At 46.8% G+C, this 27,605-nt stretch overlaps 1 protein-coding gene and 1 long non-coding RNA gene across 3 annotated transcripts in view; one reads left to right on the top strand and one right to left on the bottom strand.

Moving 5' to 3' along the window:
- CTCFL (CCCTC-binding factor like) overlaps positions 1-23,507 on the top strand; it is a 29,999-nt gene extending 6,492 nt beyond the window's left edge. The window contains 8 exon segments of the mRNA XM_038572679.1: positions 1,086-1,256; positions 1,565-1,698; positions 4,199-4,319; positions 5,754-5,903; positions 7,766-7,926; positions 10,739-10,921; positions 17,619-17,742; positions 21,902-23,507. Of these exon segments, the coding sequence (XP_038428607.1) occupies positions 1,086-1,256; positions 1,565-1,698; positions 4,199-4,319; positions 5,754-5,903; positions 7,766-7,926; positions 10,739-10,921; positions 17,619-17,742; positions 21,902-22,026 (1,169 nt within the window). The 3' untranslated portion in view covers positions 22,027-23,507.
- Positions 5,913-6,952, bottom strand: LOC119877489. Of its 2 annotated transcripts, none has more exons than XR_005378041.1 (2): positions 6,420-6,952; positions 5,913-6,143 (listed from the first exon to the last, which is right to left on the bottom strand). It is a non-coding gene; the product is annotated as an uncharacterized LOC119877489 (long non-coding RNA). The 2 variants fall into 2 exon arrangements; XR_005378042.1 differs by having other exon boundaries at positions 5,913-6,140.
- Positions 23,508-27,605: the final 4,098 nt, after the last annotated feature.

The following is a 27,605-nucleotide window of genomic DNA, read 5'->3' as shown; positions in this document are numbered from 1 at the left end:
ACACAGTTTTCCAGAGTGGCTGCACCAGGTCACATTCCCACCAACAGTGTAAGAGGGTTCCCTTTTCTCCGCATCCTCTCCAACATTTGTGGCTTCCTGCCTTGTTAATTTTCCCCATTCTCACTGGTGTGAGGTGGTATCTCATTGTGGTTTTGATTTGTATTTCCCTGATGGCAAGTGATGCAGAGCATTTTCTCATGTGCTTGTTGGCCATGTCTGTGTCTTCCTCTGTGAGATTAGTGTTCATGCCTTTTGCCCATTTCATGATTGGATTGTTTGTTTCTTTGGTGTTGAGGTTAATAAGTTCTTTATAGATCTTAGAAACTAGCCCTTTATCTGATACGTCATTTGCAAATATCTTCTCCCATTCTGTAGGTTGTCTTTTAGTTTTGTTGACTGTATCCTTTGCTGTGCAAAAGCTTCTTATCTTGATGAAGTCCCAATAGTTCATTTTTGCTTTTGTTTCTTTTGCCATAGTGGATGTGTCTTGCAAGAAGTTACTGTGGCTGAGTTCAAAAAGGGTGTTGCCTGTGTTCTCCTCTAGGATTTTGATGGACTCTTGTCTCACATGTAGCTCAGATCATGATCCCAGGGTCCTAGTATCAAGTCCCATATCAGGCTCCCCATGGGAAGCCTGCTTATCCCTCTGCCTATGTCTCTGCCTCTTTCTGTGTGTGTCCCTCATGAAGGAATAAATAAATAAATCTTCTTAAAAAATAGTAGAGTATTGAAGTCTCCTGCTGTTACTGAAGTGCCTCTTTCTACCTTCAGTTCTGTTTGCTTCAGGTATTTTGGGGCTCTGTTATTAGGCGCATATATGTTTATAATTATTCTACTTATGTGATGGATTGAGTAACCATCCTGTGTCTCTTGTAACAATTATTGTCTTACATCTGTTTTATTATCTATTACTAGAGCTGCCCCAGCTTTTCCAGGTACCATTTGCATGGAATGTCTTTCATTGGGTTACCACATTATTCTAAAAAAGAAAGAAGTGCTGAGTTACTTTGATGTATCGAAGTGGAATTTAAACATCTCAAGGAAGATTTTTATCAACATGTGAACTCTGTATTTTCTTCCTGCAGAAGTAAAACGAACCTTCCGCTGTGATATCTGCATGTACACCTCTTCTCGAATTTCAAGTTTTAATCGTCATATGAAAATTCACACGGCTGAAAAGCCCCATATGTGCCACCTTTGTCTGAAAGCTTTCCGCACCGTCACTCTACTGAGGAATCATGTCAATACCCACACAGGTAAGCCCAGCTGAGAAGGATATTTGCCATTAAGGATGAGTGTTAAAGTTTATACATAAATGTGAGTCCACCTGTTTGCACATCAAAATAATGTGTTTGGTTTAACAACTTTAGTTTTGTCTTCAATTTTGCCTAAAAACATCAAATATTAAAAAGATTTTTCTTGTATATGTCTAGGATACTTATGCTCTAAAGGGCCTCTTAATTTTTTAAAGTGTTCTGAAACTGAGGCTCATTTATAGGTTATAAATTCCTAGGAAAACTTGTGGTTAAGTCTCATTTAATACGATAAATATGGGATTTTACAGGAACCAGGCCCTACAAGTGTGGTGACTGTGATATGGCGTTTGTCACCAGTGGAGAACTTGTCCGACACAGACGTTATAAACACACTCACGAGAAACCCTTTAAATGTTCCATGTGCAAGTATGCCAGTGTCGAAGTAAGTTCACTCTTGTACTTAAAGCTTCATGGAGTTATTAAGAAGTTGACATATAAGTTAAGTTACATCATAGAATCTTTTACAAAATAGGTTTTACTATAGGTATTATTGGTACAAAATCTATGCAGGAAATAAAACTCCTTCTAGTTTCTGAATTTAACATAGAAAGTTGGAGGGGCACCTGGGTGGCTCTGTCAGTTAAGCATCCGACTCTGGATTTCCGCTCAGGTCATGGTCTTGGGGTCATGAGATTGAGCCCCGTGTCAGGCTCTGTGCTGGTGTGCTGGGTGTGGAGTCTGCTTAAGATCCTCCCTCCCTCTTCTCCACCACTCACATACACACTCTCTCTCTCGGAAAAAAAAAAAAAAAAAAAAGAAGAAGAAGAAGAAGAAAGAAGAAGAAGAAAAGAAAATTGGATTTTTTTCTTTGATTATCAATTAGCGAAAGCAACACTTAAAGGTGTACAAATTATAAATAAAATCATTTCTACTTGAGAAATAACTCTCAAGTGTGTTAAAAAGTTCTGTATGGCGTTTTATGGAATGTACTCAGTTCTACAAAATCCAAAGGCATTTGCTCTAACATAGAACCCAGATCCAGTATGAGTTTTTGCTGCAGGTTTGGATCTTAGCTCAGCAGCACCTGGTCAGATACAAAGCTTGTTTGAAGGTTCAGACAGGGCCCATTTCCTCTCTTAATTACAGAAAGACCACCTTTCTTAAATGTCAGTGATGTGACACGGTCATTTCAACGTTTTATTTGTACCTTCAGGCAAGCTCGGCCACACCCCAAATGAAATGACAGCCTAATGCAACACTTAACTTTACAAAGCCACTTGTCTACAATGAACAGCTCCGTCAGCATACATGCTGGGTCCTGAGTCCGAGCCCAGTTGGGAAAGGAATCGCACACTCCCACGAACGGAGTTAAAGGGGAGGGTTGAAGTTTAAATGCAGTCATGATGCAACCATATTTCGCAAATGAGGGAAGCTCACGGACAGGGTCAGGATTGGGTTCCAAGAATTTTTTCCCACTATTACTATTTTTAAAAATTGTCTTCGGAGTTAAAGGTGATGGCTCTGGATAGAAACCCACAGTGAAGATTTCAAAGTACAAAGCCACCTGAGAATCCTAGGCCCCAAGAGGCCCCCATGTTGGTGCCTGGCTTGCATGTTGGTGGAGACCCTCCTCGGGGGGTGGGCAGCCAGCACACAACCCAAGGGGTGGTCGGCCTCACCGTAGGGACCCTCTGCCACTGCCATCATCCTTTCTGTACAGTTTCCAAGCCCTGCCCCGTTGCTGTTTTAAGAGGGGGACATAGCCTAAGCTCCCCCAGCACCATCTCTCGACGCTGGGGCCAGCAGGGATGCAGAGAGGCTGTGGGCACCTCACAACACTCCTGGAAGCTTGTGAACACCCCTCGTCCCCTGCTCCCTTCGGAGCCACAGAGGACGTCTGTGCACAGCTGCCTTTGCTGCTCCCACTGCTCATCACGCCTTTCGTGCTGGAGCTGTTAAAACTTTTTATTTTGTCTTCTCATATACTCGAAGACTTCCAGTTTCCTTCTAAAAATCTAAGCTGAAGTTTTCGGTGTGGACCTCATCGTCCATTCTAAGACTTCTGCAGTTCTTGAATGTTCTCCAGGCTTACGTATGCTTGTCCCATACTGGGGAGTCAGACGAAGCGTAGCCTTCCTGAGATCGAAGGCAGGGCTGACGCAGGCTTTCCGACATCTGTCGCCCAAGTGTGGCTGATTGCCCTGTGTTCTGCTGCAGGCAGATAAGGGCCTGCTGTAAGTGTTTACAGAAGAAGAACAAGTTCTAGAAGGTGATCAGACAGGCAGGCAGAAAATGATCAAACGAGAGGGAATATGTGGTTTGCCTTTTAATTAATTGCCTGGGATATGTAATTAATCAAATTAGACTTTGCTTCCTTTTACTTTGAAGTTTCTTCTTCTAAAGAAACCCCTAACACCTAGAACTTGTCCTTAGTTGACAGCGACAGCCTTCCTCCATTCATGGGCCATTTAGGGTCCACAGAACTGTGAAGCACCTCTTAAGGATGCTGGTCCATTAAAGACCCGCCGTTTCAAGGCCCCGGCTTTATTTATGCGAACAGAAGTCTCCTGGCCTCCGCGCGCTGCTGCGTGATCCCAACTTTGCACTATTGAATGTATGTTGCCTTGGAAATGAAAATCAGTGCGTGTACGGCTCCGAGCGGCTAGACCTCAATTCTCCCTTTGTAAAGGGAAGTTGAGTCGAGAGTCTCTCGAAATTACTGCTCGTTATCCACAAAGGGCCTTATACGCACACATCAAATGGAGAACAACATCCACCGCGGAAAATAAAAAGTAAAGACGGGTTCCCAGTTTTCAGTGTGTGAAATCCGCCCTGACCCTAACATCTGACCAATTTCCAGATCTTTGATCATGCTGATTAATTGAAGGCTCTTAGGACTTTTAAGTGCCGATGGCCCTCAATGCCCTTCATTTGTCCACCAGGCGAGTAAGCTGAAGCGCCACATCCGCTCGCACACCGGGGAGCGTCCCTTCCAGTGCCTCCTGTGCAGCTACGCCAGCAAGGACACCTACAAGCTGAAGCGCCACATGAGGACGCACTCAGGTAACGCGTGCCCCAAGCCCCGCGACAGCAGCACAGGCTCCCCCAGGTTCAAGCGAGCCGTGCAGAAGGTTCCTTGCGGCACAGTTAAAGCTCCGATGTCGAAGCGCGTTTCTCCATCCTTTCCGAGGTGGGGATTTGGGTCTGCACCTTTGCATGTACTTAGCACTGGGGGAGCCCACGTGAATGCCGGGCTGTGACCCCACGGGGAGAAGTGGAACGCTGCCACGTGTTTGCCTCTGTAGGGTTGTCGGGGTTTTAAAAGTCACCTGCTTCACGGGACCTCCAATTGCAAGGCAAGACGTAAAGCGTTCTGCTTTCATGATGCGCTTACTTTACTTTTTATTTATTTTTAGTGGACCTGAAGCTGACATAGACACTAGCTTCAGGGGTACCACATGGTGACGGTATTGTCACATACTTGACGTGATGCTCACCTTCTGCCACTGTACGAGGTGACGCCTACCACACGATTACGGTACTATTGACCACATTCCCCGTGCTGTGCTGTTCATCCCCAGGACTTATTTATTATCTAACGGAAAGTTCAGACCTCCTAATCCCCTGCATCCGACAGCCCGTCCCTCAACTCCCATCTCCTGTGGCAACCACCAGTTGTCTGTATTTATGAGTCTGTTTCATTGATTTTGTTATGTAGATCCCACATCTAAGTGAAACCATAGGGTGTCTTTCCCTGCCTGACTTTTTCACTCAGCAAAACCCCCTCCAGGTCCATCCATATCATTGCAAGTGGCAAGATTTCATTCTTTTTTTATGGCTGAGCAATATTCCTTTGTGTGTGTGCGTGTATATACATTTATATATATCTCTCATATATCTCAGATAGATAGGTAGATAGATAGATAGATGATAGATAGATAGATATAAAATCTCACATCTTTTTTATCCATTCACCTACCAGTGGAGAGTTGGGCTGCTTCCGTATTTCAAGTCTTGTCAATAATGCTGCAGTCAACATAGGGGGGCATATATCTTTCCAAAGTACTGTTTTTGTTTCCTTTGCGTAAATACCCAGAAGTGGAATTAGTGGACTATATGCCACTTACTTTATATTTTTATATAATATAGCTTTTACTATGTGTGTGTGTGTGTGTATATATATATAAAGAATATGTTTAGGTGTGTGTCTCGGTTCTTTATACCAGGGAACTGGGTAGCTAACAGAGCAGTAGCCATGAGATGTTCGGGGAGCTGCCTGTTTGGATGACTGTCCACACGGCTGTACCTGCTGTCACGTGTCTGGGCTTGATGTAGGCATCTGGCACTAATTATGGAGCTAAGTGTACAGGGAAGGCACTGAGAAGGGACCCTGGGAATAAAAGAAAAGCTTTCGGCTCTCATGACCTTTGGAGAGGATCAGGGCTTGCTGGGTGCAGCCACCGTGCAGAGGGTCACTTTTATTCATCCGTGTCACAGGGGAGAAGCCCTACGAATGCCATGTGTGCCACGCACGCTTCACCCAGAGTGGCACCATGAAAATACACATTCTACAGAAGCACAGCGAGAATGTCCCCAAATACCAGTGTCCGCACTGTGACACCATCATCGCCAGGAAGAGTGACCTGCGTGAGTGTCTGGCTTAATGAACTTCTTTTAATTACGGTATCTGTTGTCTCTCGGGGCGGGGCACAGCCTGGAAACCTGTGGATCCCGGGGCTGGTGACCAGGAGGCAGCTGGCCTTGCAGGACCAGCAACAGGAAAGGGTGGGTTTTTCCAGAGGTCCTGTGGCCCCATCTAGTGGCGAGATTGCAGAAGTGCCGTCTCATGGCTTGTTTTCGGAGCCTGCTCAGTTCTGGGTGCACCTGCTGAGCAATCACACAGGTAGTTCAGCTCCTAAAACGCGTCCACAGATACTGGTTTATTCCGTACCGGGCCCGTTTTTACTGATGATGAAGGGGCTTAGACACAGAGTGAGCTGCCTCAAGGCAAGCTAGGAGGTGCCCGGGTGCCAGGTAGTAGTTCTGACACTATTAATCTCACCAGTTATCACTGCAAACCTTCCTTAGACTCTTGCTAAAGAGTTCAGGGAGCTGAGGTTACAAAAAGAAGCACCAAAACAGCCCTCCCCTTAAGGAACTCACCTGAATAAAAGAGGCCAGCCTCTGGCCTGAAATCCTTGCAGTGACATCGTACGCCCTCTTAATGACACACCACGCCACGGAGCAAGAATGGAACTAACTGTGAGTGACTCTGAAGGGCAGATTTAGGAGTTTGGGGTTTTATCCTGCCCTCCAGGAAAGCCAGGCAGGATCTAGAAGTAGCAGCAACCATGAATGAATGAGCCTCTCAGTTTTGGGGTTTCCCGGGCCTTCCATGTTCCATGATCTTATATCTCTTTCCAAAGTGTGGAGCACGTGATGATCAGAACACGGTGGCCCAAACACAAGTCACCAATTTGCCCGGAGAAAGCCTGGTGACAAGGTGTGTCATTTTGAGAACATTTCTGAAAGAGTGAGGGTGTTTGATGAAGCCTTAACATTTTTTTTTTAACCTGGAACATTCTGTCAATGTTCCTATAGTTGCCTGCATGCCAGAAAACATAGCCCAGTGGGACCTTGTAGGACCCAAGGGCCACAGGCCTATTGCCCAAAAAGGAAACAAGACTTTGACAACAGGACAAAGTGATGGAGGTTACACCTCACCCTGGTAGGCGGCCCACTCCACATACCCCGTATGATGCTTTGTGAACCAGCAGGGTCTTCTTTCCTGCCACAATGGGAGAAATCAGGCTCCTCTGTGACTGAGTCAGCATGTCTAGGGTGTACCTCCTCCAGTCATCCACTGGGGTTTGGCCTTTTACACAAAGGACCACAAACCACCATGCGTTAGACTCGGTTCGGCAGGAATTATTCTAGAGCATGTCCCATCAGACCTTACGACAGGTCCTAGGTCAGTTACAACACAGGAAAAACAAACAGGGCACTGACTTCTAACAGAACATCTGGAATTTTTTTAAGTAAAAATAGAGACGTTATAGCTCTGTTATGCAAAACCACCTTAACATCATCCTAAAGACCTGCCCACACCGTGATAAAGCTCTCAGGGCGCTTCATTAAATGAACACGTTAGGTCCAATATGCAACATGCCCCACCTTCAGTGCCGTCTCACTCTGTAGTGAAAGGGGATTCGGTTGAGTTGTCAGCGTGAGGTACATTTTGAGCAGCACCCAGCAGGGAATGGTTTCATTCCCTAGGAGACAGTTGGCACTATCTGGAGGCATTCTGGTTGTCACAGGAAAGGATGCTGCTGGTATCTAGTGGGTGGAAGCCAGGAATGCCGCTACACTTCTCCAGGGCACAGGACAGCCCACCCCAAAAGAAATCAGCTCCAAGTGCTAATAGTGCTGAGATGGAGAAGTCCTGACACAGAGGACCCGGGAGAGAAATAATACCATCTCAGCGCCTAACGTTCTATCACTGGTTTTAGGTGTCCACTTGAGCAACTTGCATACTTACAAAGCCATGGAGATGAAGTGCCACTACTGTTCTTCTGTCTTCCATGAACGCTATGCCCTCATTCAGCACCAGAAAACCCATAAAAATGAGAAAAGATTCAAATGTGAACACTGCAGTTATGCCTGCAAGCAGGTACTACATTTCAGGGGGTTTAGGAGATGGAGGAAGGCAGTGGTATACGGAAGCAGGGGTGGTTGGAAGGGGATTCTCTGTCACTTTGAAAATACTGAAAAAAAGGGGCACCTGGGTGGCTCAGTGGTTGAGCATCTGCCTTTGGCTCAGGCGTGATCCCAGAGTCCCAGGATCAAGTCCTACATTAGGCTCCCCACAGGAGCCTGCTTCTCTCTCTGCCTGTGTCTCTGCCTCTCTCTCTGTGTCTCTCATGAATAAATAAAGGAAAGAAAGAAAGAAAGAAAGAAAGAAAGAAAGAAAGAAAGAAAGAAGAAATAAAAAATACTGATAAAAGTCATGCTTTCCTGAAAGAGTGTATTCAGAATAACCAGAAAGCAGTAAGCAGTCTGGGGCCAATATTTCAAAGTTATGGTTCCTAAAAAGTGTAGTTTACAGGGGCACCTGGGTGGCTCAGTTGATTAAGCGTCTGACTTTTGGCTTAAGCTCAGGTCATGATCTTAAGAGTCCTGAGGTGGAGCCCCGTGTCAGGCTCCATACTCAGTGAGGAGTTGGCTTCGGGATTTCCCCTCTCCCTCTGCCCCTCCATCCACGTGTGCATCACACTCTCTCTCTTCCTCTCTAAAATAATTAAATAAAATATTTTTTAAAAGAAAGTATAGCTTACAGACCTCTGCATGTCCTTGAAACCAGTCAGGGCCCTAAGATCAAAGTTATCTTTAGCTAATGAATTAACACCAGGGCATTATTTGCCCTTTTCACTATGTTGACATGGGCCATGATGGTGCCAAAGCAGCAGAGGTGCCTCAGAACAAAGCAGAGCAGAGACACCAGGCAGGACTAGTCTGGGCTGTGTTCTTCTCGCCGTCTTGTGCTGGACTAAAGATAAAAGGCAGTTTTATTTAAGAATGTCCTTGTTGGGCAGCCCCAGTGGTGCAGCGGTTTAGCACCGCCTGCAGCCTGGGGTGTGATCTTGGAGACCTGGGATCGAGTCCCACATCGGGCTCCCTGCATGGAGCCTGCTTCTCCCTCTGCCTGTGTCTCTGCCTCTCTGCCTGCCTCTCTCTCCACCTCTGAATGAAAAAAAAAAAAAAAAAGAATGTCCTTGTTGAGGCAGGAACAATTACCAGCTACATTCAGTCTTGACCCTGAATACTTGTAACGATGAAGCTCCTCCACCATCTTCCGGAGCGCAGCAGTTGTCTGGAGGGAAGCTCAAGTGGCGTTGTTGGCGTTGCCAGCTCAACTAGCCACTCTTTCACTAACCACTGTTTTCACTTGAAAATGCAAGTGATGGACTCCACTGCTTCAGTCTGAGACATTTGGCAGGACTCCATGCCTTTTTCTTGAAAATAAATACAGCGAGTCCATCACTTCGAGGAAAATGTGTTGCCGAGGATATGATTTCAGCTGTCAAGAGAAAACTAACAATTAGAAATTTGTGTAGCCACCACCATGAGTTCGACAGCTTTCTAACACTTTAAGGCTTTTTTAGTGAGATTGGAGTGATTTTAAGAAAGCATTTTTTTAATAGAGCGTTATGAAATGTGTCAGCATTTAGAAGCTCTCCATGACTCAGTAAACTGATGTTTGCCAAATGACTGATCAGTCTCTTATATCACAAAATCACGTGTAGGTAAAAAATTCATGCAAAGTATCAGATCAGGGGATTTTTAATGTGATGGAATACAAAAAGAACCTTCTTCCCCCCCCCCCCCCCCCCCCGCCATGCCTGTCCTCTCCCCCTCCTCCCAGGACAGTGTGGCTCATACCTCCCCGGAATGAGTTCATCATGGTCCCACGGGGCACCACGCTGTCCTGGAAGGAGGGAGAGAGGACAGGCATTTGGGAAAGAGGGTGCCCTTGAGAGAGAGCCTTGGAGAATCACAGTCGGTTCTGCTGTGAACAGTGATGTCGACATGAGTGTGTGTCTCCCTTGTGTGATCATAACATTTAAGTAAAACAGATAAAATTAGTACTTTTGCTTGACTTTATATCTGCACCTGGCTTTTTCTAAATTATTAACTCATGTAAATATTAGTTAAAATCTCTGGTTATTTCTTTGCTAAGAACAGTTGTTATCACTTTTAAGCTTTTAAAGAGATATTAAGATGCGTCCTAATATTTATCAGGAAGTAGGAGGGGAAATGTTTAAATGCTTAATGTACTTCCAGCCCCAAATAGCCACTGAATTGAAACTCTGACATTGGATTTGTTTAAAAAGTTTTTAAAGATGTATTTATTCAAAAAAAAAAGATGTATTTATTCAAGAAAGAGAGAGAGCGTGAGCAGGATGAGGGGCAGCAGGAGACTCCCCACTGAGCAGGGAGCCTAATGCAGGGCTGGATCCCACAACCCCGAGATAATGACCTGAGCCGAAACCAAGAGTCGGATGTTAACCAAGCCACCCCAGTGCCCCTCTGACATTAGATTTTAAGTGTGCAGGTTCTATCTGCCCTCCGTAAACTCAGGTCGTTGCAAATAGTTATAGAAGTCGGGCTGCAAATCCATGAGCTCTCTTGGAGCGACAGAAGTTTATCATTTCACTCCCCAAGGAACATTCCACCACATGCCCCAAGGGGCTGCACGACCCGCTGGTGGCCTGATGGCAGGGACGGTGCACAAGTCTGTGTCACAGCTGGCCAGACTGCTGTCACCGTAGCAGCCCCAGGCTGACAGTGTATGTGCTGTGATTTTTCTTAATCACATACTCGTCTTTGGAGAGGGAGGAAAGGCATATAATAGAAAATGTCAAGGACTAAAAAAAATCCCCGTAAGTAGCTAAACTGCTTGTGTTCCCTCCCTTCCCTCCCAGGAACGTCATATGACCGTCCACATACGTACCCACACCGGCGAGAAACCATTTACCTGCCTCTCCTGCAATAAATGTTTCCGACAGAAGCAACTTCTAAACGTGCACTTCAAGAAATACCATGATACAAATTTCATCCCGACCGTTTACGAATGCCCCAAGTGTGGCAAAGGCTTCTCCCGCTGGGTAAGCTTACTTAAGTCACAGGAAATCCTCCTCCAAGAGGTTCCTCTGCTTCACAGGCGCTGACACACTCGGGGAGTTCAAACCCAATTATAGAAACTTGCCGGGGCCGAAGATGGCATCCACCCTGCCTCAGGGAAGTGCTTATTAGTTTTTTGGAGTCACAAAGCTCTTGAAAATCTTATGAAAGTGTGGTCTCTCCTTCCGTGAAAAAAAAAAAAAAAAAAAGACGAATCTACAAACAAAACTTCGCAAACAGTTTTAGGGAATTCTCATATTCCCCAGAATCTGCAAGAACCCCTGCTTTGAGTGTAACATTTTAACATTGTTCCTGTGAATTAGATTTAGGCTGCTTCACAGAGAGAATGCAATTTTCGGAACATCTCAGAGATGTTCTTAGAACAGCGTTGTTGGAACTCTGCTAAGAAATACATTTAGTCTTCTGTGATATTTTTTTTTTTTTAGGCGCCGTATTAGTTCTCTATTGCTATACAACAAACGACCTCAAAACATAGTAACTTAAACATTTATTAGCACACATTTTTTTTCTCGGGCAAGAATTTGGGAGGGACTTAGCTGAGTGGGTCTGGCCCACTGTCTCACGAGGTTACAGTCCACATGTTGTCCACTGGGGGCTGCATCACCCCAGGCGTGGTGGGGGTGGGGGCTCCAGTCCCAAGATGACGCCCCCTCCCATGGCTGTTGGCCATGTTCTCACCACATAGACCTCTCCGTTGGGCTGCTCCAGTGTCCTCATGAGCCAGAGCAAGTGAGACAGAGCGAGGGGGAAGCCGCTGTGCCTTTTGTCACCTGGTTTTAAAAGTGACCCCTTACTTCTATTCGTTATGAACGAATCACTAGGTCCAGCCAAGATTCAAGAGGCGGGGGATCAAGGTTCCTTTTTAAAGGAAGCATGTGGAACTTGTAGAAAAACCACCACAGATGATGAGCCAGGTCCCTAGATGATGTCCATGCTCCCTGCTGGCTTTATGCAAGTTTTGAATTATCTGAAAGTGACACTTTTTCTGGGGGGGAACGCTTTATCTTTCCTCTTTGTGGTTTTTCCGGGTTGCGTAGGGTCATCCTGGAGCGTCAATACTCTGAAGTTCGCCATTTCAAATACAAGTAGTGGCAACACTCCAGACACGGTCGTGTTCCTACTGAGTTAACATTGCAAAGAGTCAACATGGCCAAGAACCTGCCCTTGGGTGTGAAGAGCCAGAAAATGGAGAAAAAGAATGAATCCACCTCATAGAATCCCTCGGAACATCCAATCAGTAGTTTTGAAACTTTTTCCTGCGTTCACGAAAGTGTGTTTCAACTTGCATCTAGAATACAGGCATACCTTGGAAATACTGTGCATCTTAGTTCTACCATAAAGCACATGTTGCAATAAAGTGAGTCAGAGGAACGTTTTGGTTTCTCAGTGCATGTAAAAGTTACGTTTACACTATGCTCTAGTCTATTAAGTGTGCAGTCGCATTATGTCTTAAAAACAAGTATATACTTTAATTTAAAATTACCTTATAACTAAAAAATGCTAAGCATCATTTGAGCTTTTAGGAAGTTGTAATCTCTGATCACAAATCACCTAACAAATATAATTATAATGAAAAAGTTTGAAATATTGCAAGAATTATCAAAGTGTGATGCAGAGACATTGTGTAAGCTTTTCTGGAAACAGCATCAGTAGACTTGCTCGATGCAAGATTGCTATAGACCTTCAATTTGTAAAAAAAAAAAAAAAACAAAAAAAACAAATACAAAAAAAATGCAATACCTACAAAGTACAGGAAAGCAGAGTACAGTAAAATGAGGTGAGCTATATATAAAACTTCTGACAACTTCATGATAAAAAGATAAATATCCAATGAAAAATGGGCAAAGGATCTAAATAGACATTTCTTCAAACAAGACATACAGATGGCCTGTAAACAAATGAAAAGGTGCTTAGCATCGTTCGTTGCTGAGGATAAGATACAAAGTGGAATCATGGCAAGAACACCTAGGGCCGGGCAGCCCTGGTGGCACAGTGGTTTGGCGCGGCCTGCAGGCTGGAGTGTGATCCTGGAGACCCGGGATCGAGTCCCACATCAGGCTCCCTGCATGGAGCCTGCTTCTCCCTCTGCCTGTGTCTCTGCCTCTCTCTCTATGTCAATAAATAAATAAAATCTTTAAAAAAAAAATAACACCTAGGGCCAGCCATGAGGGTGGCTACAATCAAAGAAGACAGGTAACAAAATATGTGGAAAAATCGGAGCCCCCTAACATCGCCAGTTGGATTTTAAAATGGTGATACCACCTTGGAAGACAGTCTGGCTGGTTTTCGGAAAGTGGCACATACCGTAGGCGTACGATCCAGCAATTCCTCTCCTAGGCATATAGTCAAAAGAACTGAAAACACAGGACCACACGAAAACTTGTACGTAAATTTTCATAGCAGCCTTATTCATAACAACTCCAAAAAGTAGAAACTACCCAGATGTATGTCAGCTGATAAACAGATAAAACATTGTGTGTCCATACAACGAAATGTCACTCCGCCATTAAAAGAAATGAAGTACAGGTAGATTCAACAGCGTGGTGAACCTTAAAAGAAGTCATATATTATATGATTCCCTTTCTAGGAAATGTCCAGAGTGTTCATAGAGGCAGAAAGTAGCTTAGCAGTTACCAGGGGCTGGGGGAGGAGAACACAGAGAGTGCCGTGAAATAGGATTGCCGTGAAAAGAAATAGGATTTCTTTTTGAAATGTTCGAAAATTGATTGTGGTGGTAGTTTTACGACTCTGCGAATAAACCACAGAATTATCCAATTTACATGGACGCATTATATAGTTTTCAAATTCAGTCTCAATGAAGCTGTTAAAAAAAATTAAAGAACCCGTTTCCAGTTCCACTTGGAAGTCTCCAGTCTGTCCTAAGAACAAGTAAAAACCTGAATAGATTGAGAAATCAACTCTTCTAGGATGTGTGGGAGAGGAGAGGACACAGGGCCAACCACTGCCCCTAAGAACGGAGACAGACAGGTGGACACAGAGTCACGGCTGCCCAGGGCAGACACTCAGTGGGCAGAGGCCTCCAGGGGGCCAGCGCCGGGGTGGGAAACCTGAGTGGAATTGAGGACTTGCTGGAGGCTCAGGTGGACAAGTGTGAGAGTTAAAACGGGGCCCAGTCAGAGGGGCCCCCGCAGTACTGTGAGTTTTACCACCAGGAGCTCGACCAGGTTCCCACGGTGAGTGTCTGAAGAAGGACCCCTCCTGCTTCCTTCCAGCAGGGGACGGGGAGGAGGCCATCTGAAACAGCCCAGAACACTCCATTCTCCCTAACAAGGTCTCCCTCTGGGGAAACCAGTTCACCTGAGTCTAACCCAGTGGGGTGTCATCAGAGGCTAACAGACCTGGCGGAAGGAAGACACCCAACTCCAGCCCACGAGAGCCATCCAGTCCCACCCGAGGTGGGAAACACTTGTGAGGCTCGCAGTCCAGAGGCCCGGCTCACGGAAACAGTGAGACCAGGCCACGGGCCACAGATCACGCCCTCCCCGCGCCTCCCCTCCACTAACTAAAGCCTGGTTCACAGCAGCTCCTTTGCCCCAGGGCGTCAGGTCCAGCTACCAGGAAAACGTGACCCGGCACACCAAAAGGCAAAATCACAATTGGAAGGGAGGGAACAGTAAAACCAGGTGTGGCAGGGACGCTGGGATCGTCCGACCAGGAATTTAAAACAACCCTGATTAGGGATCCCTGAGTGATTCAGCGGTTTGGCACCTGCCTTCAGCCCAGGGCGTAATCCTGGAGTCCTGGGATCGAGTCCCACATCAGGCTCCCTGCATGGGGCCTGCTTCTCCCTCTGCCTATGTCTCTGCCTCTCTCTCAGTCTCTCTTATGAATAAATAAATAAAATCTTAAAATTAAAAAAAAAATCTGATTAACGTGCTAAGGGCGCTAATGACTACAGCAGATGGCACGCAAGAACAGACATCAGCAGAGATGGAAATCTGTGAAAGAACCACAAAAAAATTACTACAATGGAAATGAAAGATGCCCTGGTGAATGGAATCAAAGAAAACCTGGATAAATGGAGAAAGAGTCCATGTTTATGGGTAAGAAAATAATGCCGAGGTGTCACTCCTTTACAACTGGGTCTATAGATTCAGGGCGATTCCTATCAAAATCTCAGCACATTGGGGGCGCCTGGGTGGCTCAGGCCAGGGAGCGACTGGGTCTTGATTTCTGTTCACGTCGTGATCTCAGGGTCATGGGAATCTGCGCTCAACGAGGAGTCTGCTGGGGCAGCTCTCTCCCTCCCCCAGCCCCTCCCATACCCCCCCCCCATAAATCAATCTTTTAAAAAAACTCAGCACACGATTTTGCCAATACCAAGAGAATGATTTTAGAGTTTACGTGGAGACGCAAAAAACCCAGCATAGCCAACACAGTAGTGAGGGAGGAGAACAAAGTTCTATAGAAATCATTGACAAGCTGGCCTTCGCTAAAATGTACAGCTTCTGACCTGAGAAGGCAAGGTACAGACAGGGAGAAAAGACACACAGAGGTCCCCCCCGGTACAGGACGGTCGTCCAGAAGACACAACCCTTACAAGGCAATCCTACGAAAACACATACACGTAACCCGATGCCAAAATGGGCTCGGGACTTTTACAGACCCCGCACCAGAGAAGAGGTCCAGGCGGCCAGTAAGCACACGAAAGGATGCTCCACATGGTACATCAGCAGGGAAATGCAAGTAAAACGAGACGCCACCACACACCTAGCAAAAATGGCCAAAATCCGGAGCGCTGATGACACCGGATGCTGGCCAGGATGCGGAGCAGCAGGAGCGCTCGTGATCGTGATGTGTCCACGTCGGTTCATCGAATATAACAAAAGTGCCCCCTGTTGTGGGGATGTGATGATGGGGGAGGCTGTGCGTGGCGGGGGCCGGGTGGGGTCGGGGGGCACAAGGGAAGTCCCTCCCTCCCTCCCGATTATGCTCTGAACCTGAAACTGCCCCAAAATACGAAGCCTTGAAAAATAGAGAAATACGTGCCCTTCTGGATACTTGAATCCAATTTAAATTCTTAGAAAGCACATCATTCACAAACTCCCATTCTTTAACACACAGTAGTCAAGTGTGTCTCCATACCAGGTCGTCGGGCCGTCCTTCCTTCCTGGTGAGGACTCTTGCTCGGGATTCCGAGTGCTGGGTCCCTCCTCTCTTGAGAAGCGTCCCTCCGACACACGTCTGTCATACAGCTCTGCTCCTGCACCCCAAACAACCTAAATGTCGTATCAGTTACTTAAGATCTTAGCACACTTACTTTTTAAAGGCTGGATGTGTGTGCGGGGGGGTGGAGGGGTTGTTTGTTTATTAACCCAAAGCCGACGTCCGGAGCCGTTAGCCATGAACTCTGTGAATTTGGAGGGAGATTGTGTGTCCATGTGCACGAGTCTGTGGTTTGCTGGAAGGAGCCACTGCGATCATCATATCCTCCGAGGAATCCTTGGCCCTGAAAAGTTTAGTTATGATGATGCATAATCATCATATAAATCAGGGGTTGGCAAATTTTCTTCCGTATAGGGCCAGGTAGTAATATTTTCAGCTTCGCAGACCCGTTTCTGGCCCAACTACTCAAGCGTGATGTTGTAGCACAAAAGCAGGCATAGACAGTTCGTAAATGTACAGACACAGCAGCGTTCCAGAAGACTTGTTTTACAAAATCATTGGCCGGCTGGATTTGACCCCTGGGCCATTGTTTGCCAACCCAAAATGGAACAAGTTTCAATAACTTACAACATCCTCCCCTCCACTTTCATGCGAATCCTTCTGTTTCTTCCCATGAACCAGGACAGGCCCACAGAGCATCACACTGGAGCCAGAGTGGAAGTTAGGTGGGAGACCTTCTATCTTCAGCAAATTGAATGACACATCACCACTTTCTCACTGTATCATCTGAATTTTCCAAATGGTGAAACATTTCTAGCTTCATTTAAATCATCCTAAGTGTTCCTATGTAAGAATGCGTTGTTAATAGGCTTGACCAGGGAACCTCTGACTTTGCTGTTAAATTCAGAATATTGAATATCCAGTCAGTAACCCCATGCATGGTAGGTCAGGAGAGAAGCTGGCAGGCTGGCAGGGCAGGAAAATTCATATGGTATATTATTGATTTTCTTAAAATTGACAATCTGTTGAATTTCTGGTTCAATATCAAGCCTCACTTTGGAAAGTAGATGCATTCTAGAAGAATAAATGTTGTCTTTTCGTTGACTTCTATGATAAAAAAATAACATATATTCAAAATAAGCTCACTTTTGGCTAGACCTAAACGCAACAGAGGGGGCCCCCCCTTTTTAAAAATCTACCTTTTGGGGGCACCTGGGTGGCTCAGTGGTTGAGCATCTGCCTTTGGCTCTGGTCATGATCCCGGGGTCCTGGGTTCGAGCCCTGCGTTGGCCCACTCTTTCTGCTCAGCCCACTCTCTTTCTGCTCAGCACCCTCTCTTTCTCTCTCGATCTAAAATAATCAAAAAGAAAGAAAGAAATAATCAAAATAAATAATCAAAAAGAAAGAAAGAAAGAATAAACCAGGCCCATGTCCCCTGCTTTCCTGCGCCCGGGCCTTTCCCCGTGGCGTTCTAAATGACATTCCCTCGGTGCTGCTGACTCCACCGCGTGCTCTGTGTCATTTCTCCGACAGAGTAATATGCAGAGACACTTGGCGAAGTGCAGTGCGGGGCCAGGGAAGCCAGCTGCCTCGGGGAAAACAGGAAGGATGAAGAGCAAGCCGGCCGGCCCGAAAGAGGCGGCAGTAAAGAAAGACGGTAACTCATTTTAAACAAACTACATTTTAATTTGAGAGTGATTTTCCCCGTGTCTCCCCTCGGGTGCTGAGTGTTACTGCGCAGGGCACCCACCCAGACACCCGAAGTGCGGGGCCCCGACAGGTGCCTGAGCCTGGGCCTGGGCCCAGGCCCCGCTCTGTTGCTGCCCCCTGCCACCTCGGGGCACTGGCACGGTGGGGGTGATTGCTTCTGCACATCACGGGATGGGGGGGTCCTGGTGGGAGGGTCTAGAGAGGCTGAAGGCTGCCCCCTCTGGAAGCCCGTGGACTGTCACCTGCGCCCGGTGCCATGTGCGTGTCCTGGGGCTGCTGCAGCAGTGGCCACTGCCTCTTAGTTCTGGGTCCCCGACGTCCTACATCAGGGGGTCAAACCTCCCTCTGAAGGTTTTGGGGAGATGCCCTCCTGCCTCTTCCAGCTTCTGGTGGCTCCAAGCATCTCTTGGCTTGTGGACACATCACCCGAGCTTCCCTCCCTGTTCTGTCTCTCCCCTTCTTTCCAAGGACACTTGTCCCTGGTCGTGGTGCCTGCAAGATCCAGGATGTCTCATCTTGAGATCCTTAACCTAATTATATATCTTCAAAGATCCTTATTCCACAGAAAGTTACGTTCACAGGTGTTAACGGGGTTAGGATGTGGACATATCTCTTTGGGGGCCGCTACGGGCATCACAGTCTTTATGCTCGGCCAGGGGAGGGGGGGCAGATGTGGGTTCCCAGGTTAGGGCAAAAAGCCTGCGTCCCCACTGCCCTGTGAAAGGTTCTGTGCCACGAGGGGACAGACCTAACTCTTAGGCAGGCATTGTGCTGTGTTTTGCGTTCCTGTCATATGAGAGTCTCAGAACTGGAAAGCACGATTGGAAACCACTCGACGTTACCTCGAAAACAAATGGAAAATGTGTGCATGACATCCTCATTCTTAAATCCCCTATATTTTGGAGTTCTCTTTTGGGCCACTACGAGCTGTTCAGACCTTCCTCCACCAGCTCCCAGGCTTCCCCATCCCCAGGCACAGGTCGGCCTGCAGGGTGTGGGGTGAAGCCAGAAGAGAAATGAATGTGACGATACGCATATAAAAATGTCGACTCCGGCCTGGACCCGATTTGTCTTTGCATTGACGATGTCATCAAATACTACTCTTCATAGTTTTATGGAGGAGCCCCACCCCCCTCGCCGTTCCCATCTGAGGTCTGAGGCCCATGGTGACGCTGCCTGGCACTGCCTTCCTGTCCCTAACCCCATGTTTCCCCGCCCTCTCCCGCTGGCCTGTGGCCCGCACCCAGCCTCTCCTGCCCGCCAGCCTTAAACACACTCAAGTGTCCTAAGAAAAGATGAACCCCTGCACGACGCCCACCCCACCTGGCCCATGAAACTGCCACCGTGTTCGCGACGGACTCAGTCCTGCCCCTGCCAGGCCCCTCCGTCTACTCTGCTCCATCACACCACTGAGCTCACCAGAAGCTCCCTGTTACCACGTTCCGCCGCCGTGGCACCCCGGACTGGTCACCCTCTTGACCCTCTCCCCTCCCGCTTGCCCAGCATGCATCCAGCCTCCTGGTGTTTTCGCTGGCTTCCCCAGCCACCTCACCTTGTCCTGTCCTACCCGCAGCTGTTCTCACCTCACCTTGCATCCACAGCGGCACCACCTCCATACCTGTAACCACCGCCACACCTGGCCCCGTGTCCACACCTGCACCCACTTCCATACCTGCCTGGGTGACCCTCACCTTCTCCGTGGCAGATCCCTGGTGATCTGGGACTGCAGCCCCGAGGCAGCCCCCACAGGCTGGGAGCGAGTGTCCCACTGCCTGGTGAGTGTCCCCTCTCCGCTCTCTCAATCTCAGTCCATTTACAACTGAAGTCTTGACACCTTCTCTCCTTCGCTCTGACCCTCAGCCTCGTTCTCTCCCGCCACCCTGATCCATGCTGGTGTTTGAAGATGAGACACACTAGCAGCACCCCCGCCCACTTCTCAAGGCCACAGACACAGGACAGGATCCACCCTGTCTCCCCAAAGCCCAGGACCCCATCTCAGCACCTCTCCCCTCTGTCCCTGCTACCCACCACCTGAACACCTTCCCTGTGCACCCAGGGCTCTGAGGACTGGGACCTTGGGTGTGGCTAGCGGCATCCCACCCGTCCCAGCCAGGTGAGATTCCTGCTGACTCACCCACAGATCCCCAGGATCTCACCTCTGGATCCCAGAGATCTCAGCTCTGACCCCTGAACCGGTCAGCCCCATCTCACATACACCCAAGGCTGTGCCTCTGCTTTGCACATCCCCACCTGGTGCTCGGCGTCACATTTATCTGATTCTTCAGTAAGTGCCAGCTCTACCCACACTGAGCTCCCATCCAAGGTGGGCCTGGCCCTCGAGTCCACACCAGGCCTGGCGTTAGCAGGGTTCATTCATTCCCACTAAAACAAACAAGCAAATAATGAACACAGCCCTTTATTGGAGAAGATAATAAACAGGTGCGATCCACCTCAAATCTTCCAACCACCATAACGGGATCCAGAGGCCAGGCTACTGGGATCCATGCTCTAACTGGGACCCTATAATGTCCCTACAAATGTGTGACTTCCCGGCTAATTAGGCACCTGATGGCTCTCGCTTGACATCTAAATGCAGTGTTTTCTTTTAATTATCTATTAAAGCCTCTAAAAACCTTGGGCCAAATTCTGTCTGAATAAGACTAGCCTTCACTAGGAGACCGAATGATAGGGAACGACGGAAAAGTTTTTGAAGATGTCGCCCTTGGTTGGTGACCTGCTTGCAGTGCAGCAGAGTTAAAGCATAGGGGCCTCCACGCTGGCCATGGGCCTCTGCAGTGGGATGACAACTCCTCGGCCGAGCCAACCCTTCCAGGACAGTGACGCTGAAGTTAATGATGAACAAAATCAAAGGGATGAAAGTGGACCCACGTTTACACCCCCTCCCGCTGGACCTACACCGGTGTCTGAAACAGGAGCATCGCTCGGACCAGGTCATGCAGAGCACCCAGGAGGCAGCCTGCCCTGCTGCTCACCTTCCAGAGGGCAGAGGTGGGCAAGCAAAGGTTTAAAAACGGACAGCAGTTAAAAACGGACTGGGTGCATTAAAACATATCTTGCATGTGGGATGGTCAGCTGTCGCACCCCAGACAAAGCATGAATCGAAAGAGTACACTGGCTTATGTTGGCAAAAAATACTTAATTTGCATTTCAAGGGTTTTTGACCTGTATTATCCAGATAATGGTCTGGCTTCTACTTTGCTGCGTCAGTGGCTCAGCCTTTGCATCCGTGAGACGCAGCTTAGTGCTCTCCCCGGACGCCCCGCAGGATGCTTCAGGAAACCACCAGCAAACATATCTTCCACCCTTGCCCCGACAGGAGGTGGAGCTTTGGGGAGGGTGGGCTCCCGGGCAGGCGGTGAAGTCCCATGGGTGTTCTTGGGGAGTAATTTGGGAAGTGGGTAGAGGGATGACTATCATCGGATTTACAGTGACCTATTTTTAAACTCCCAAAGTGGAGCTGACTATTTTATAAGCCACTGGAGGGTGGGCAGGGATGGTTCTGGATCTGGGTGTGGCTCACGCTGGGTGCCTAGCACAACGCGTGACCCCGAATTGACTCTGCATGTGTTCGCTGGCAGTAGGGACAAGTGCCCTGCGAGCAGCTGGCTTTTTTTTCAGGCTGGTGGTGTTCTTCCGTGAGCACCAAAACAAGACGGGCAAGCAGCTCAGCCACCATATAGGTCCGCAGGATCCACGTTCAGCCTGCTCAGCCGGGAGCGATCCTGCTTCCCAGCAAACATATGGCAGTGCCTGGAAACATTTTTTGGTTGTCACAAGCGAGGAGGAGCATTCTTCTGGCATCCACCCATCCCTGGTAGTGGCCGGGTGTGCTCCCAACACTGTGCAATGCACAGGACAGCCCCCAGCAGATTATCCAGCCCTAAAAGCTAGAGGGCTGAGGTGCAAAATCCCCTGAAGCACATAGGTGCCATCAGAATACTTATATGGATGTCTTATAAATGGAAAAAATCCTTTTCTAAGACTTTTGCTGTGTTTAAAAACCAAGTGATTATTTCCGAAATGTATATGCACTGATTCCTTGACTTTATTTTCGATTTGCCCAAACCCTGTTCCTTTTCTCCAAGAAGATGCCGCGAAGGAGGTGTCCGCTGTGGGAGTGCAACAGTACCTGGGAGAGGTGGCTCCTGTCGGCTGCAGGGGCGTCACAGCCAGAAACCAGGGCCTGAACAAAGTGACCTGTGACGGATAAGTGACAGAGATTCAGAGCCCGTGTTTATAGGGGTCAACTCTTCAGCAAGTTAGAAGTTTCATAGAATCTCTTTGAAACAATTAAGTTCATGACAATGGATGGTCTCAGTTTTTCCAAAGTTTGAGGTTAGTGCCAGGAATTGTTTGCATGTGTTTTTCACTGGATATTTCAAAAAAACATTGCAGGTATTTTATAAAAGGCCTAGATCTTAAATTGGAGGATAAAACCTCAAACCTATCAATTCATTCACTTGATACTGGCAAGGTGGCCTGCAATGAATGGGCAGTGATTTGGGGGGGATACTAGTTATTTCAGTTGTCGTACAGACTCTTTAGTGCTTCAGTGCAAACAGCCAAAGCTGGGACACTATATGTTAAATTGTACACACCCTTTCTATTCCAAATAGCATTTTCTAAACCTAAAAAACTGATATTATATCCATTTTAATACAAATGAATTTTCCATAGAGTTTAAAGTTACTGTAATGCGTTTAATTAGTCCTAAATTCAACAAAAAGATCTTAGTAGTGTGTGTGGGGGGGAATGAGTAGAAGATGGAATCCTCTAGATTAGATGGTAATGCATAGTTATTTTACTTTGATGTATGGCAAGGCTCACTTTGAGTTTGTATTCCTCCTAAATTATGTTTTCTGGCAGGTGTGAAATTTCCCTGGTGAGCTACTGTCACCTACTACTATACAGTTCATCACTCTTTTGTTTTGTTAAAACTACTTTGTTGATACTGTTTTAAATAATTAGCAGAGTGAGAAGAAACATAATGAAATGTGTACTGATAATGAAATGTGTACTCGTGGAGAGTTTGTGCTTCGTGTGTCATGCCCTAGAATTGGTGAGTATTTCTCCTTTGCCAGTGGAAGAGACTTTCCTCAGCGTCGAGAAGCCTGCGAAATGCCTCTTTGGTACTAATTAACTAGTGCCTAATTAACTAGTTAAGCAATTACCTAATTAACTAGTAACTAATTAACTAGTAACTAATTAACTAGTACCCATGTTTATAATGATATCTTTTTCATACTTTTCCTCTTACCTCAGCAGTTGTTTTTGCTCTGAACTTTCCTCCTCCTGGTATAAAATCACCCATAGGTCCCACATTTCACTTTTTCAGATTTATTGAAATCTATTTGGCAAATAAAGTTGTGAGATATTAAAAGCGTGCTTCACGATGATTTGCTACACAGGTACCTTGTGTAAGGACTCCCCCCTCATCTCTCATATTCTTAAAATGCTGGCGTGCCAGTCTTCCAAGTCCAAAAGCCCTGTATAAAGTGAACACGTAGAAGCACTTTCCAGCTGGAAGGGCATTATATTCTTTTCATGACAGCATATTAATTGAGTGCACGTAATGAGGCTTAAATTCTATAGCCTATTGTAAGCTATTATTGTGACTATTTGAATTTTTGTAACACCTTATTTGTTGTTTAAGGATATTTTGCATAACTTAATAAAATGAAATGACTTAAAGTTGCTCTTTGTTTTATAAGAATGATGGTTCTAAAAAAAAAAAAATCTGGGCAGCCCCGGTGGCGCAGCAGTTTAGCGCCGCCTGCAGCCCAGGGTGTGATCCTAGAGACCTGGGATCCAGTCCTGCAGGGAGCCTGCTTCTCCCTCTGCCTGTGTCTCTGCCTCCCTCTCTCTGTCTCTCATGAATAAATAAAGTCTTTTTTAAAAATCAATTAATTAATTAATTAAAAAAAATAAAAAATAAATCTTCACCTTTGCCTGGTAAGGATGTGGAGAAATTGAAGCCTTGTGCACTGGTGGTGGAAATGTAAACTGGTGCAGCCAAATGTAAACTGTGGAGAATAGTGGCGTTGATCAAAAAATGAAAAATAGAATTACCGCGTGATCCAGCAATTCGGTTATATACCCAAAAGAATTGCAAGGAGGGTCTGAAGAGATACTTGCACACCCATGCATGTGGCAATAGCGCAATAGTCACAACAACCAAAAGGTGGAAGGAACCCAAATGTCCATCACTGGATGAATGGATAAATAAAATGTGCTCTCTCCATATGGGAGAACATAATTCAGCCTTAAAAAGGAAGGAAGCAGGCAGCCCGGGTGGCTCAGCGCCGCCCTCCCCCCAGGGTGTGATCCTGGAGTCCTGGGATCGAGTCCCACATCAGGCTCCCTGCATGGAGCCTGCTCCTCCCTCTGCCTGTGTCTCTGCCTGCCTCTCTCTGTCTCTCTCTGTGTCTCTCATGAATAAATAAATAAAATCTTTTTTTTTTTTTTAAAAAGGAAGCTCTGATGAGGGATGAACCTTGAAGACATATACCCAATGAGATAAGCCAGGCCCAGAGGGCAAATACCACCATAGGATTCCACTTACCTGGGGTACTTGAAGTTCATCCGATTCAAAGCTACAGAAAGTAGCCCAGTGGTTACCAGGCGCTGGGGGGAGGGAATGGGGAGTCAGTGTTGAATGGGGGTAGAGTTTCAGTTTTGCAAGACAGTGAAAGCTCTGGAGACCTGTGGCACAACAATGTAATGGACTGTACGCACTGGACTGTATGCACAGAAATGGTGAAGAGAGCAAATATTTTTTCACTGTGTATTTTACTACAATTAAATTCTTTTAATTTAAAAAGAAGCGTGTTTGAAAAATGCAAGCCCAGTGTGTATCTCCACTCCACCAAGAGCTCTGAATATTAGTGAATTAATATTAATTAATTAATATTAGTGAATATTAGTCATTGCTGTGCTTGTTAATTATTTTATAACCTTTTATTGATATGCAGGTCTGATGTGCTGAAATTATTTTATAACCTTCTGTGGATATTTAATTACTAGAAACTAAAAAGAGGGGTAAGTATTTTATAGGTAATTTATGGTGGTTTTTTTGTGGGGGGTTTTTTGCATGCGGCACACCTAGAGGAAATATTACATAGGACCAAATGCACACGCTCAGCTTTGATGCAGTCGTGCCCAGGCTCCCACCAGACAGACCCCCCGGGGGAAAGGGAGACTCATCTGTTCCTCCTCAAGTGCACGAGGCCTCAAGTGCTCCAGGAATACGTGGGATTTCCGTGACAGGAGCCAGGACAACAGTCCCCACAAGAGGGCAGGCATTTCTTTCTTTTCCAACATCGGACAGCCCCGGCAGCTACTGGAGACTGATCAGAACACGGAGGTATAACAAAGTCTCGGCGGTTAGTTTGGTCAGTTCTGTGCGGTACAGAAAGATGAACAGAAAGCGATCCGTCTTCTAGAAGAGCAGGAAGGCTTCTCGCACGCGGGGCGGCGCAGAAAGGGGCCTTCACATCATCCCTCGGCTCTGCGTTTCAGAGCGCCTCGAAAAGGTTCTGAGATCCAGCAGGAAACCATTCTGGAATGTACATCTCTTGCACAATTTAACGTCTCTGTCTAGGGGGAAGGGTGCTTAGATTACAACATTGTTTGACAACAGCTTTACTGTCCAAAGGATGCTTTTTAAACAAACCTAAGGCCTGACAGGATGCCATTTATTGTTCAAAGTCAGTTACTGAAAGGCTTGGGGACGGGGCAGGGAGCGGTTCATATTATAAAGTGCCCACCTCCTGAAAATGCCAAGGGATGCTTATTTTCCAGGTGGTGTTTCCTTTAGAAATGTTAACACTGTTATTTGTTTTTTAAGATTTTATTTATTCATGAGAGACACACAGAGAGAAGCAGAGACCCAGGCAGAGGGAGAAGCAGGCTCCATGCAGGGAGCCCGATGCGGGACTCGATCCCGGGACCCCGGGATCATGAGCTGAGCCCAAGGCAGAGGCTCAACCACTGAGCCACGCAGGTGCCCCAGAAACGTTAACACTTCTTGATAACCACTGAGAAGCTCAGCAAACAACCCCTACGAACGTATTCTCTCTGTGACAATCCAGCGTTAATGGGCAGTGCTACTAAGCACGTCCGGTCAAAGCCTCAAATAATCGACTGTTTCCACGTGCCCCCCATCTTCTTCTGGCAGTTGATTATTAATTGAGTGTATCAGACAAAACGCAGATTCAAAGTGGCTGCTCAGTGGATGATGCCACTGTGATCACTTCGGTGTCACTTCCAAGGCATAGCTATGATTATGAGCCTCGTCTCATTAAATCACTGTCCTCCAGTATGCATGGTTTGGGATTTCAAAAGACTCACATGCCTGTTTTTCCACGGGGTCACAGGGAGAATCCTGCGTGGGACGCTCACTGCACTTGCGAGGATCAAAAATTTGGTAAAACAACAATAAAACCCCTCTTAACTGAGTCACCGTGGCTGGAAGCCAGCCACAGGAGACCATATAGGGAGGCTGCAAATAGCTGTCATGGTGAAATATTCCCCAAAGGAGCAAGCAAATGAGCTGAAACAGCACGTGGCTGTCACTTCCTGCTAATGAAATATGACAGTTTGTATATGAGTCCAGAGGTCGCTGATTAAAAGACTCATCCTGATAGTGACTATAATTACATCCCGAGGCCTGGACTAGCAGAATTGGTCAAATAACAGCAGCAAATATCATGCTAGACAATGAATCACTTTAAGTCAATCAGCACCAGTCACTAAATTGGTAGAAAAGGCTGTTTAACCTTTCCTGAGGCAGCCCTGTCCCTTGCCAGCCACCCGAAGACTGGAAGCATGCACTCTTTTGCGGGGAGAAGCTCCGCATGAGAACTTCTTTTCCCCCTGCCAAAATGAGAGCAACCTGCTGGCAGCGTTGAAATTATCCAGGAATACTGACAAAACCATTTTTAAAGAGATTCTAGGATTTCTCTATTAGATAAAAACAACCATTTTGTTAGTTAAATAATTTGTCTTAAGCAGAAAAAGAAACCAGTTTCATTGCAGAGGCATGCTGCCCGGGTTTGCGGCTGGTACAGGAAGATTCAAATACAGCTGCCCTCAGGAGTTCAAAAATTGATTTTAAAGGAAATTCAAGGGGCACCTGGGTGGCTGGGTCGTCGAGTGTCTGCCTTTGGCCCAGGGCGTGATCCCAGGGTCTGGGGATCGAGTCCCATATCGGGCTCCCCACAGGGAGTCTGCTTCTCCCTCTGCCTGTGTCTGTCTCTCTCTGTCTCTCATGCATAAATAAATAAAATCTTAAAAAAAAAAAAAAAAGAGGGAAATCCAAGAATAAACATGCTGGTTCTGTCCCAGCCATGGAGCAGCATTAAACCAGCCTCCAGTTCTGATGCCACCTCCTTCAAAAAGCTAGTATTTGAAAGTAGGACACTTTTGGAGGAGGTGGAGAAAATCAGACTTCACCGGCAGACACGTCCCACTTAGCAGTGAGACCCCTGGAACACTTGCCCGCCGGGGCCAACACTGGAGGCCACGGGGTCAGCCCCGCATGACCTTCCCTGGAAGTGGCCACAACGGGTGACCTCCATCTTTTTTTACTTTGTCAGCCTGGAATTTAGAACATGATCCCCAAAATGTTGATACACGATCCCGCACGAATGACCCCTGTTTTGACTGCTGAATGTCCAAACCAAATCTAAATGCAAGTAGTTTTTCAAGAAACTGCAAAGAGCCCTATTGTTCACAAGCTGCCAGGTTGCAGCCTGGTGCCTTTGCTGGAGGAGGTGGGAGCGTGGGGTA

This window comes from Canis lupus, chromosome 24 (genome assembly GCF_011100685.1).
Source record: "Canis lupus familiaris isolate Mischka breed German Shepherd chromosome 24, alternate assembly UU_Cfam_GSD_1.0, whole genome shotgun sequence".
Lineage (NCBI taxonomy): Eukaryota > Metazoa > Chordata > Mammalia > Carnivora > Canidae > Canis > Canis lupus.
Note: the sequence above shows the minus strand (reverse complement) of the source record. Positions and strands in the feature narration are given on the sequence as shown.